At 38.2% G+C, this 14,099-nt stretch overlaps 1 protein-coding gene across 2 annotated transcripts in view; it reads left to right on the top strand.

The window, feature by feature from the left end:
• The window catches only part of Ttll7 (tubulin tyrosine ligase like 7), a 125,115-nt gene that overhangs the window by 13,041 nt on the left and 97,975 nt on the right, over positions 1-14,099 (top strand). For both annotated transcript variants that reach the window (XR_002822816.1, XM_004639300.3), the window contains exons 4-8: positions 1,642-1,763; positions 2,666-2,733; positions 7,144-7,302; positions 9,061-9,277; positions 11,886-12,050. Coding sequence is in view for 1 of the 2 variants with exons in the window: in XM_004639300.3 (XP_004639357.1) it covers positions 1,642-1,763; positions 2,666-2,733; positions 7,144-7,302; positions 9,061-9,277; positions 11,886-12,050 (731 nt within the window). In the remaining variant the exon portion in view is untranslated. The remainder of the gene's footprint in view (positions 1-1,641; positions 1,764-2,665; positions 2,734-7,143; positions 7,303-9,060; positions 9,278-11,885; positions 12,051-14,099) is intronic.

Genomic DNA, 14,099 nt, shown 5'->3' on the forward strand with positions numbered 1-14,099 from the left:
TCCTCCTCCTCCTCCTCCTCTTCCTCCTTGTATTTGGTACAGGGTCTCACTATGCAGCTTGGACTCGTAGTGATCCTCCTGTTTTCAGTGCTGGTATTACAGGCGTGTGCCACCACGGGACTTGAACCCTGGTCCCTGTGCTTGCCTAAGCATATGCTTGGTCCACTGAGCTATATCTCTGGCCCTCTTTCCTTCTATTCTTGAATAACCTCTGTGCTCCCAGCCTCCCCAGCTTGTGTGAGGCTCACCAGCAGGCTCAAGATGCTCATGACATGTTCTCCATCCAGTTTCCAGGAGTTCCACTTACTGTGTCTGGGTCTTCCCAGGTATTTTGGAGAGGCCCAAGCCAGTGTCCCTCATTTACTCAGGAACAGGGCTGATCGTGTGCTGACCTTAGGAAGCCCTGGTGCTTTTCTGTGTGCACACCAGGAATCTCCCAGGCTGCACTGAGGTGGCCCCTGCCTCTGTGTGAGCTTCCAGCAGCACACAGCTGCTGAGTCCTGGGGTGGCAAGGCTGTGTGGCAGTCTGCAGCCCAGGAGAGAACAGTGCTGCCTTTACACCGTGCTTGTTGCGATCAGCTGGGCCTCATTCCAGTTTCAGCTTCTGAAACACAGCAGCTCCACCTGTGCGTCTCCTCCCGGACCTCATCACCTCCACTCTCTGTCCTCTGTTACGCTTGCATTCTGGGTGTGCTGGCCTATACAATCCTTTCTCCTCAGGCAGCAAATGGTCCAGGGTTCCCAGGACTCCAGACCAACAGTATCTCGTTACCATTTTTGAACAGAGCTAACTCATTCAGACAATTAATACCGTTTCTTCTAGTATAGAGGGTACTCAGAGGAAGAAAACACTTAAAAAGAAAGGCTTAAGGACTGCCATAGAGATATGCCATTATGTTAGGACCCAGAATTCTGTTGGAACCCAAAATTTACCCTAAGTGTATTACTTTTTTTTTTTTTTTTTTTTAATTTGAAGTTTGTTGGAAGGAAAATGGCAATGTGTTGATGGTGAAATCTACCTCAGAGGGACACATAAATAGGTTTTACTTAGAAGGAAGACTTTTTCAAAGCATAGTTTTTCAGTAGAATTTCCAGGTCAGGAACACAGGAGGATTGATGTGTGGTGAATCTTTCCTGTGAGTTTCTCTTCATTATTCAATGCCCTGACTAGACAAAGATAACTTGGATTAAGCAGTAGCTTGAGCTGGGGAGGTGGAGGGTAGAAGGTGGACCTGATGAGCAGGACTGTTCCTACCTGTGCCTGTGATTACCTCGCTCTGGTATGCAAAAGCCGCGCAAGTGCATTGTCCTCAGTGGACACGTTGTCTCAGCCATCTGTATTTTCATGGTGATAAAATTAATTGCCATGTCCTTTGGCAGTTTTGTGTACCTGTTAAACCTGAAAGTATGGAAACTAAGGAATGGGAAGTGATATAAAATGGTTCTCAGTTACTGTATGAAATAATTTGGTCTCCAATAAAACTGTTGTAATTAAAAATATGGGTATGCTAGAACTAGTGGCTATTTTCCTAATAAGACACTGTAAACTAAGATAGCATATCATGTGTTTATAGGTATGTATATTCTCCAGTGAAAGTATTTCAGAAGTTTTTAAATTCTGGCTTAACTATTTTCTTGTAGTTCGTTTAGTAATAGATGAAATGGGATTTATGAAAACTCCAGATGAAGATGAAACGAGTAACCTTATCTGGTGTGATTCTGCTGTTCAGCAAGAGAAGATTGCAGAGCTGCAAAATTACCAGGTGGGGAATTAACCAGGACAGATTATTGGGATGAGGAAAATGGCATGGATTCTGTGACAATTTTCTTTATAAGATTCTGTGTTGACTGATTTCAGTTCTAATTCTGAATAGCTGTTTTGTTGCTATCCAGTTCAGCTGACTTTTCAATGAAACTTCCATACCTTTCAAACTTAATCTTAAATTCTTCCTTCTTTAATAAAGAATCAGTAGGAAAAAAACTACCCTTAGTAGGCCCAGGGATCTAGCCCAACGGCACAGCACCAGGCTGGCAGGTGTGAGGTCCTCAGTTTGATTCCTGGTACTCCACTAAAAGCAACACAAAACCCCATTTCTGAGATGATACTTTGCTTTACACATAGATATGAGTGATGAAATCAATGGCTTGGGGGGATGAGGATGGGGCATAAGTTGCTTTGCCAATTATATGCAACCTGTTATTTTTTATTATAGAATTTTATATTCAGGAGAAAATGAACATCAAATTAAAAATCTAAATATTAACTAGTTTAGACAATTGTGATTTTGTGTAGTCCTTCTTCATCTTCTAGTTTAGCGATTACTACCCAGTTGATCAGAGGGAGAGTATAACTCCATTTTCATCATTTTTCTGCAATGACGATATGTTCATATAGTAAGCCTAGTACTCTAAAATTTGCCTGTTGAATTACCGTTTATTCGGGAAAGACCATTAGAACATTATCGCTTATGTAATCTCCTTTTCCTGATTCCTTTGAAATTTTATAATTTTATTCTCTGACTACACTTAATTTTAATCTTTTGAATTAATAATTAGCAGTTAATCAAAGTATATAAAACTCTAAGGGCAGATCTAACTTCATAGTATAAACAAATATATTCATGAAGCCAATGAGAATATTAATATTTATCTTTTTATTTTTCAGAGGATCAACCATTTTCCAGGAATGGGGGAGATCTGTAGAAAGGATTTCTTAGCAAGAAATATGACCAAGTAATCTTCATTTTCTTGTAATAAAGAACTATTCAGAATTTATGTTATGAATATTATGTTGTATAAAGTTGCATTTATTTGAAATGGTATTTAGATGGAAAAGAGAGAATTCTAGTGCTAGCATGGCCTTAGAGTTCTCTAGTGTAATCCTTTCCAGAGGAGATAATTGAGGCTGAGAGGAATGAATAGCTTGCATGAAGTCAAATAAATAGTTATCAGCAGAGTTGGTCAGGATCCCAGTGTCCACAATTGCAGCTTTTTTGATTGCACCTTGTTTTCTCAAATAACAGAATTTTTTTTCTTTTAAATATGAGGTAATTTATATGTGGAGTGAAGTAAAAGAAGTTTTTCGTTTAAATTTTTATGTGGCATTCAGCAGATACTTATTTTTAGTTTACCCTTAAGGAAACTAATTTGTTACATTTTATGCCGTGTGTATATTCATCTTGATTATTGAACATGTAACATATGTGAAGAGCTGTACTGGCTGCATGTGTGTGTGTGCATACACATAGCCACATGTAAGCATGGCCTTCCAGACATATACATGCGTGTATATTTATCTCTGAGGCCAATAGTCACAGTAATAGTTTATGAGAAAAACTGTTAAAAGTTACTCAAGTGTTTTGCTGAATGAACTAGAACATTTTTATATAATTTTTGTTTCTAATTGTTGGTTAGAATTTTTCAATGTTTCTTTTAGTTTAAGAATGTCAGATGCTAAGCAATTGTTTTTAAAAGTGGACTATTCATAAGTTAATTTATATTTATAATTGGAGAAATAGTAATATGATTTTATTTGAGTTTAAAACATGTATTTACTTAACAGTTTTTTGGTAGGTCTAGATTATGTGCCAGAGATTGCTGATATTTAAGATAAATAAGACCTAGAACTCACTTTTTAGTAAGAGAGGAATACAACCAATGTAGAAGTGGGATGATGCCACATTAGAGGTACACGGTGACAGAGATGGGGAGACACCACTGTTAGGAACTAGGGAAAGCTTTTTGGCATAGTTAGGATACAATATGGGTAGTAGGAAGTATGCAGGAGTTTGTTTTTAAGGAGGTGAGGAGTTTATGGGCAAAGATAACAAGGAAGAAGATACATGGCAGCTTGAGCCAACATGACTGTGTGAAACTTAAAGCAGTTCCTGTAGCTTGTAGGTCGTTAGGAGGCTCAACGTGGGGAGGCCTTGTAGATCATATTTTATTTCATCACTTATTCATTCATCTCATTCAGTACTCAAAACATGTATGCACACACACACACACACACACACACACACACACATACACCCCTCTTGAGAAGAATACAAGTTTTGAATGTTCTTAATCAGGAAATATTTTAGAACATTGTGGCACTGTGGATAATAAATTCATGGGCAATAGAACTAGAGGGAGAAAGTTTTGGAGGAGATGATTATCTAAATCTAGATAAGAAGTAACAAATATCTAACTTGCCAAAAATGGGATAGTGGAAGCGGAGAAGAGAATAAATCTGAAAGAAAGAATTGATAGGATTTGAAAAGAGCTGTGATGTGAGAATTAAGGGTGGGCAAGGGGGAAGTCTGTGGGTAGACTCTTGAGTTTCTGGCTCGGATGTTATATAAATACAAGTAGTGTGATTTCAGGGTTATGTAGAAAAGAGTGAGCTTTAGTGAAAAAGGGACCTACCCCATCAGATTTTGGGTAGATGCTTCACTTGCTATTTTACACATTCTATGCTCCTGTGTGGCAGGCGTGGTGTTGGACTCTGCACACATATGTTTATCAAAAGCAGATTCAGGTTCCTATAATATTCAATTATAGCTTTGATAAGTGCTATGAAGTAGAGGCACGTAAGTCTGTAGTGGTGCATAGGAAAAATTCGGACCTAATTAGGGAATTCGGAAGTGTTTCCCTGAGGAAGTGATATGGAAATTGATACATGAATAATGAAAAGAACTTAGTGACACAGATGGAAGGGAAGAACCATCCAGGCAGGAAGAGTAGGTCATGCAGGGGGAGAAAACATGAATAATCAAGTCATTGAAAAATGCCAAGTGCAGCTGGAGTACAGAGAGTTGAATGGGGAGTAAGGCAAGATGGGGGAAAGGTGCTGATCAGCATTATAGACTTTACTGGGAAGGCCATACGGGTGGGGGGCAGAATAGCAGCGATTCCACCAGAGGTGCATTGTGGGAAGATCCTTTCTGGCTGCTGTTTTAGAGAATAGTTTGTATGATTAAATGAGGTCAGCTGGTAGGCAGTTTCCCATTCCTTACCGTTCTTGGAACTGTCCTTTAGGAAGAAATCTTTTTCTATTGGGAAAAAATATAGTGCCCTAGTAATAAAAGTAGTTAACTAGTTATTTAATATCATTTAGTAAATCTGTGATAAAACAGAAAGTATCTGACTGCCAAATTCCTGGCTAAAGCTGCATATTTCTTTTTTTGTTTGTTTATTTGGGGACCAGGAATTAAACTCAGGGACCAGTGCTTGCCAGGCAGGCACTTGTGCCACTGAGCTAAATCCCTGGCCCTGTGCATTTCTTTTTAAGGTAGACTACCTAAATGGAATAAAATACACACAGTAAAAATATGTGTGCTAATTTTTTTTTTTTTTTTTTGCCAACAATAATGTCAGAGCATGATAGCATTCTTCAGTGCGGTGTGCTTAGTTTTAAAATCTATTTTTAAGTTAAAATTGTACTGTGATCTAATTTTATATCATTGTAAACATATAATAAATATTTTTAAAGGTGTTGGAAAGGAAAACAGGCATTAGCACTGTTACTGTGTTACTTTTCTTTTTTTGGTTTGTGATTCTGAAACCACTCAGTGTTAACCTATTTGTACTAAGATTATTTCATTTGTAGACTTAGTGTAGATGAGAAAGAAGTTTTTAGACTTAGTGTAGATGGTAATTATTTTTCATTTCCTATTTGTAGTATAAATTTTGAAGGAGCTGATAGAGCACAGAAAGTACGAAGGTTCGTGAATCTTCGTTTGCGTAACCCACGCCTGACAACCTGATCTTGGAAGTTAGACTCTACTGTGCATAGCGTACACTGTGGTTCCATTTGCACTTTTCTCAGCCCTGTTTGGAGACAGTATCTGTTCATCTGTGAAAGATTTGCACATGTAGAAAAACTTATTTTGTAGTAATTATATTTTTCACAATTGCCATTATTTTAATTTTTTTATTATTAATTTTGGGGGGAATCAGTATACACAAAATAATTAACATGTGAGATTTATCAAAAATAAGCATTTTATATCTAGTATTATCCATAAATTACGCATCAAGTAGGCAGCCTAATTTATAGAAACTGCAAAACTATCACTGCATGTGTAGTAGTCTGTATAGAGGGCACCTGGGCACTCCAGCACAAGCTGTCACGTGGTTTTCTTGGAAAAGCAGTTATGTTCTCAAAGGCAGTGCTATAAAAGGGAGGCACAGGCTGCTTTGACAGGATGACCCAGAAACCCGAAAGTCATGTTCAAAGAGAAAATAGAAATAGCACTGCCCTGAAACATGCGTGCCCACACACGAGGCTGAGTTAATGACTTCTGCAGGTTACCTGGCCTTACCTGCTGTGTATTTATCACATTGGTTTGTAATTAATGGCCTGTTTGTGAATTCATCAGGCATAGAGACATACTAATTTATTTTAATGTAACTAGTGTCTAGCATAGTGTGTGGCCAGATCGTTGCATTGTAGTAATATGTGAATTCTTAACAGGGCAAAGATTTTTCTTCTTTAAAATTTTTTTGATGCAGAGTCTCACTAGGCAGTTTGGACTTGTAATAATCCTCCTGTCTCAGCCTCCCCAGTGCTGGGATCACAGGCGTGCAGTGCCACGCCCAGTTTAGGGCCAGCATGACTTGTGTGTGGCTCAGGGGATTGAACTCTGGTCCTTGCACTTGCCAGGCAGGTGCTTATGGTGCCAAGCTATCTCCTCAGCCTAGGACAGAGATTTTTGATTTTTTTTTTCAACTGATGTATTCCAAGTGTCCAGTATCTAGTACGTAGTAGGTGTGAGGCCTTATTAGTAAATAGACATTTTTTGATTGAATCTATAAATGAACAAGGGCTGAGGAGAGATCTCAGTGGTCTAAGCACTGCCTGACAAGTGTAAGGACCCAGGTTTGATCCCTGGTACTGCATGCAGTGCAGGGCCAGGAAGGGCGCGCTGTGTCAGCCACCAATACTGGGCATGGTGGCGCATTCCTGTGATCCCAGTGCTGGGGAGCCTGAGACAGGAGGATCACTACGAGTTCAAGCTGTTTAGTGAGAGCCTGTAACAAATAAATAAAAATAAACGAATGGAGGGAATTTAAATCTATGTAGTATCACTAGCTCAAGGAAATAAAATTTGTGAAGTCCGAATAGAAATTATCCTTCAGATTGTCTCTATTTTACAGAATGATCAAGTCTCGTCCTCTGGATTATACCTTTGTTCCGCGAACATGGATCTTCCCTTCTGAGTATACTCAGTTTCAGAACTATGTGAAAGAGTTGAAGAAAAAACGGAAGCAGAAAACCTTTATAGTAAAACCTGCCAATGGAGCAATGGGTCATGGGTAGGTTTATTTTGACTTGGAAGCATAACAATTTAAAAATAAGAGGAAGGAATATATGAGCATAATTATCCCGGTTGGGTGCCGTTATGAAAAAATAATAAGTTTCTTGCTATTGCTTTTTGGCTGACTCTTTAATGAGCCTTATTCTTTTAACTTGTCTCACAGGCTTTAGTAATTAAGTTTAAGAATTAAATCAACAGGTTGTAAGACTTTAATTGGAGGTAAAAATATAAGAGAAACAAAGCTATTTTCTAATTTCATAAACATAATACTTTTAATAAATTTGGAAAATGAAATAAATTGCTGTAGTAGAGCTAAGTTAACTTGGGGAAACAGAAAGGGAGTTACTTTTTATAGCTAAAATTCTTCCAGCAAAATATGTGTGTTCTTTGGTTTATAATTATTTTTCTTTATGTAGCCATGGTAATTAGATTTAAAATAAAATAGAGCACATTGTAAGGTAGTGCCAAGAACTAGAAATGTTCTGAGAATAAAACTTAAAATTCTTGTTTGGTTTTGCTTACTTCTGTTTGGTTTTCTGCAATGCACATTTTCAAAGAAGATGTTACATGTCTTTTAAAATAAAGTATACTTGAACCATTTTGATTTTTGATTTAAAATCCTGTGGAATAAAAAAATACATGAAATGGTTGCTAGCAGGTTACATTATTGTCGAAGAAATTTGCTTTACCTTTGAAGCATAATGTAATAATACAATCATATATTATTTTTGATTTTGGTTTGGTTGTTTAAAAATAAGTGTAATTTTATATCAGTTATTCAATGTTGATTTTCTTTTTAAAAAATTTTATTTTTTATGTACTTTCTAGTATAGGATCTACAGGGCAGAGGGTCTACATGGTCTCACTACACAGATCAGACACAGTGATTCTTCTGTGGTCAGCCTCCTGAGCACTGGGATTACAAGCGTGCGCCACCATGCCCAGTCTCAGTCCCTGTCTCAGCGCACCTTGGGGTGGGGCTCACACGGCATGCCGGGGATTGAACTCTGGCCACTGTACCCTGCTGAAGCAGGCGCTTTAGTCTGCTGAGCTGTCTGGCCAGCCCTTACCTTTACTGTTAAGTTATATATAAGTAATAATCTTCCGTTCAGTCTTTTTTTTTTTTTTTTTTTTTTTTGTGATAGTATAGGAAGTGCCAGGATGCAGTCAGTTCACAGTTCTGCCTTCTCCTTCAGTTCTGCTTAGGCAGTTTGATGATTTGCCAGAGATGAAGGTTAGGCCTTGTCAGATCTTTCCTGGGCTTGCATCTAGCTCAGACATACACCTGGGCTTCTAACTCCAAAGGCATGTGTTAGAGTTTTACAAAAACTCAAAGAATTTCATACCTGAGCATTTCCTTAGTCTTTTTAGTTATTCTCTTGTATACTACGAATGTTAATCTTTTGCCTTAGCCCTCAGGGACTATTTTCTTTTAAATGCTTTCAATAGTTGTTCCTCCAGGTAGGTACTTAGCACTAGCAGAGTTACAAGTTACATGAGATAAAAGTGAGCTGGCCCTTGGCAGGTCAGAATAACCACAAGATCCAACTGTTTTTTTCGTGATTGTCTTCTGGATATTGCAGGCTTTTAGCTGTGTATATAAGTCCAAAGTTTACTTTTTTTTTATTCATTATTTTTGTGGAGGGCTGAACTTTTGAAATTTCTCATTGCACTGTTTTCTTTCTTAGTGAGTATATGGAGAACTTTTTAAACACTTCCAGGTTGAATTTTTCTTCTTTCTTTTCTTCACACTTAGGATTTCTTTGATAAGAAATGGGGATAAGCTTCCATCTCAGGATCATTTAATTGTTCAAGAATACATTGAAAAGCCTTTCCTAATGGAAGGTTACAAGTTTGATTTACGAATTTATATTCTGGTAACATCATGTGATCCACTAAAAATATTTCTTTACCATGACGGACTTGTGCGCATGGGAACAGAGAAGTACATTCCGCCGAATGAGTCCAATTTGGTAAGTGGTGCCAGGATTCGTTTCATTCATTGATTCAATATCTCCTCTTGAAGTATTTATTATGTGTAGTTTTTATGGTCTGGAAGAATCATGTACATGATCATGACTGCTTCTAACTTGTAGGAGACTTTCTGAAGTGTGGCAACAAGGATGTCTTGATTTAGGCAGGCTAATCAGGAAAAGATACCGCTGCAAAAATAAGGATGGGTTTCCTAGCACACATCTGTAAGCCATGGCTGTATATGGAAAGGACTGTGGGAGACATTAAAGTAGCTATCCAGTGATAGTGTTCAGCTCCTCAAGGAAGGTCTGGCTTTTCAGTTAGCTTTGTGTAAAATAGCGGGTGTGGGATATGAAGATAGCTTCATTCTTATGTACTAATCTTTTAAAAAAATTTTTTAAAGAGCGTATAAAATAGTATTAAAACAGAAAAAAATGACAAATGATACAGAACTTCATTAGACAAAATAATATGAATTTGACAGTATTGGGGTGGTATTGCATAGCGTTGCCTTCACATTAGTTATTCAGAGTACCAGAAATATGCATGTAGAACTGGAAGAAGAAAGAATAAAAGAAAAAAATAATAAAAGAAAAAATACAATAAATTAAGAAGAGAGAAAAAGGAAAAAAATTGAAAAAAGAAGACCTAAAAAAAAAAAGCATTACATGTTCCTTTCCACAGACCAGCAGAAATACACAGTGCAGTTATCCCAACCACCCTGCTTATGTGCATAGGTAGGCCTCTCCCCCCACTCCCTGTCCTGTCCTTAATTTGCTTAAGTACACTGGACTAGGAAATCATAATGAGAGACAGGGAGAAGACATGTGTAATTTTTATGTGTCATTTTGCCAAACACTCTTGAGTCAAACAAGCTTCTGGCCTTGGTTTTTACATGCATAGGGAAAAAAGATGTTCTTTTACCTAAATTCTACATCTGACTCTACATTTTTGTGGTTGAGTTCCTAAATTGATGCATGAAAAAACTAAAAAGTGAAATATAGCCTTTTATTTGAATTGAGACCGCAATTATATAAAAGGTAATTTTAAGAAAGAAGACTTGGAAAAAGCCACAGCAAAATAAAATACTTTCACTGGTTGATTTTGAGCAGCAGATTACTACCAGTTTTTTCTGTGTGTTTTTGATTTTTAAGACAATAAGCATATTCCATAATAAGTGGTGCACTTCTATGAGAATTAGAGATGCTTAGGCTAAACATATCATAAGATGGAGTTTCAGAGGTTGGAAGGTAATGTTCTTTTTTCCCCCTACCATGCAGTACTTATCTAACTTTTGAAAATTTCTGTATGTACCGGTTCATTATGTTGCGCCTGCATACTGACAGGCGACAAGGGTATGAGTTGTATTATTTTCACACTTTTCAGGTTGTTATGTGGTTCGCATGTTCCTTCACTTCTGTAGCTGCTCCTTAAATATCACTTAGTAAATAAATACATTCTTCATTAGTGCTAGGCACATGGACTTTTCAACCACATGTAATGCTGTGATCGTTTCTGCCTATTCTAAGATTTTATTACTACAAGTCTAAGGAACTACAAAAATAAAGTAAAACTTGGATGCAGTTGTTATTAAGAAATCAAAATAATCAGGTGGATGAAATACATATTCAATCTAATGCAGTATTTTTATCCAGTGTAATCTGGGAGAAGCATTGTGAGAAGGGTAGCAATTAAAGATAAAATTGAGGCATATTTGTGCTACTTTGATAAGGAACAATATAAAAAAGTGAAATGTTTGGTTATTGTCCAGTTTGTTTAAGGAAAACTGTATCAACAAATTTAAGGATAAAGAGACTAGAATAGGGCATGGTGAGTGTACCTGTAATTCCAGCACATGGGAGGCTAAAGCAGAAAGATCACTGTGAGGTCAAGCTAGCATAGGCTACATAGTGAGTTGGACTTTAGTTTGAGCTATTTAACAAGACCCTGTCTCAGAAAAGCAAGGGGAAAAAAAAATGATAGAGGGAGACTGATCATAAGGAACCCTGTTATGGCACTTGATGCATTGACTGTTAAACATTAAGAGATCTGTACAGCATTTAGTGGTGCCTTCCCTGTGGCTGGTCCATCAGGTAAAGTGGCCTCCCAGCCAGTGCCAAGTGGAGCGCCTGGTTTGGCAGTCTGGCCTCTTGGGTCTGGATTGTATGCTTAGGATGTCATATTTTTATGTTTCTTTTAAAAGACATGGAAGGCTTTCTTACAAAATTCCTTTCTTCAAACAAATTCAAGTATAAACTGAAAGGGCCCAAAACATGAAAAACAACAATAAACTTGAAGCATCTTTCTTGCTTAGCAATATGTATCATCACAATTTAACATAATTACTTTTTATATTCATATTCGTTTGATACTTTTAATGGTAGTATTGTGAATAGCACTTAAAGTGATTCTACAGACGTTGCATTCTCAGGCCTTTTAAGGAAAGTCCATCATTCTACTTTACTTGAAACTGAATGGCCACGAGTGAGGTTGTCAGTCTAACATTTCATCCTTAAACTTGTTAGAGTTGGAGTCCCTTCTTTTCTGTGAGCCCATGAAGCTTGGAATCTCATAGGCGCTAACGACTTTGTTGCTTGCTTGTTGCAGACCCAGCTATACATGCACCTGACCAACTACTCTGTGAACAAGCATAACGAGCGCTTCGAGCGGGATGAAACTGAAGACAAAGGCAGCAAACGCTCCATTAGGTGGTTCACCGAATTTTTACAAGAAAATCATCATGATGTCGCTAAGTTTTGGAGTGACATTTCAGTAAGATAACCCATTTCACAATTGTAGCTATGTTTTCTTAGCCTCAGTTTAAACTGCCATCAAGTATTCTGAGTAAAGAACAGATGCCATCAGCTTGGGCAGAAAATGGACATTTGTATGAAAGAATCAGTCTTCATGATGGATCTTAATGCAAAGGATCTTTGCTGCTAGGGAGAGCAGAATTTCAGGGGAAGACAGAAGCCTAAGTAAAGGCGTGGGGGGTGAGAACTGGGGCAAGTGACTCAGGTGGTCATGTACACTACATGGAAGGATTGTGAACACCTATGCTAACAACAGGTATCTGGAGACAGAGTCTAGGCCTGAAAATTAAGGCCCAGCCTGGTGAACAATGGGGACTCATCCATTTTTTAATGAAGAGAGAGAGTTGACCAAAAAAGCCATGAATTTTAAAAGATAAATTTGAGAATAAATGTAGGATACGTTAAAGCAAAGGCCAGGAGTAGGTCTTGCAGGAGGCTCTTATAGCTGAAATGAAAAGAATGGTCTGAAGTGGACTGTTAGTAAACTGGGTGACCCCATGGTGAATAGTGAGATTAGCCGAATGTCCAGGTGAAGAATGACAGAGGCCCCTCTGCAAGCAAGAATGGTAGGGAGGATGAGTGTGGCATTCTCAGAAATAGAGTAGGAAGGAACTTAAGGTGTAGAACTTGGTTTTGAAGTTAAAAAATGTTTTGTTTGCTTATGCATTGGTCATGTGTTTATCAGATAGCAGGAGCCTGTCTTGGGTTGGTACATTAAAGGTGTAAAAGGCACAGTTCTGATCTTCTAAAACCTTCATCTAGTAGTAAAACATACCAGAAGGAATTGTCCATAAAGTACAGAGTAGGCATGCATTGGGTTCTGTGGAACACAGAGGAAGGCCACATCCGGATGTCTAGAAGGGTCTTCCTGGAGAGACTGACAATTGAGTTGAGGCTTTTGAAGTGTATGAGGCTGTGGTGTTGAGCTCTGCTTTAGTTGTGTTGAATTTGAAGAGCTGCCTCAGGAAAATGGTCAAGCAGATAATGAAGAGTGAGAGTTTGGTGTGCCGCTGATAAAGCTGTGGCAAGGAGGAAATTCCGAACAGTGACAATCATAGTGAAACTAGATGGAAAGATAACTGGTGAAGTATACCCTATATCAGTTTCGTGGAAGTACTTAAATAAAATTTAAGTAAATATGTCTGTTGAAACTACTTAATATTATTAGGACCATACAATTCAATTTAGCTTTCTTTTAAGGACAATAAAATATAGTATAAAATAAATCTTGAAAGAAGGCCATGGAAGTTCAGAGTTGGTTTGATTTGGTTTTCTGTCATCAAGAGAATCAGAAAGAAATATCAGGATCATTGTACTTACTGTATGGTTGGTGGTTTCCTTGATCAGTCCACCTTTTTATAGCACAGTCCACCTTTTCTGTAAGTGCACAGGTCTGTAGGTGTCAGAGAAATGAGAAGTGTGGTGACCAGGAGGGAAGACGGAAGGGAATTCTGGGAACTGGCAGAGGAGGTCCAAATGGGGCTGCTGCTGGCTAGCGCTGGCCGGCCAGTGACCTTGTCCGTTGTGGCTCATTCTGCTCGTTGATTAATGGAACATACTCGTGGATACACACTGAATTTAAAAAATGTGAATGTCAGTCCTCTGGATTTTTGCCAGATGCCTACCATTTTTTTAATCTTCCATTATATGTTCCTGGAAGACTAAACACATTTCAATAAGAAATTTCATTACACAAATACACATTTATTTATTTAATTTATCAAGGCTGATTTCAAAGATTGTCCCAAAAATGATACTTTACTATCCTAGTGGGGCAGAAGCATCCATGTGGTGACATTTGTTTGGGGTGGGGATGGCCCACTCAGCCGACCCTGGAGGTAGGGCTGGCACGTGGTGCTGGGGATCACGCAGTGGTCCCTGCACATTTGCCTAAGCAGGCACTTTTGATTGCTGAGCTACTTCACTGGCACGAAATTTGTTACTTTTGTGCAGTAACTTATTTGTGGAAACCTAGATGATTCAGCGAATAAGTCCTTAGATTAGTACA

This window comes from Octodon degus, unplaced genomic scaffold (assembly GCF_000260255.1).
Source record: "Octodon degus isolate 3935 unplaced genomic scaffold, OctDeg1.0 scaffold00109, whole genome shotgun sequence".
Classification (NCBI taxonomy): domain Eukaryota; kingdom Metazoa; phylum Chordata; class Mammalia; order Rodentia; family Octodontidae; genus Octodon; species Octodon degus.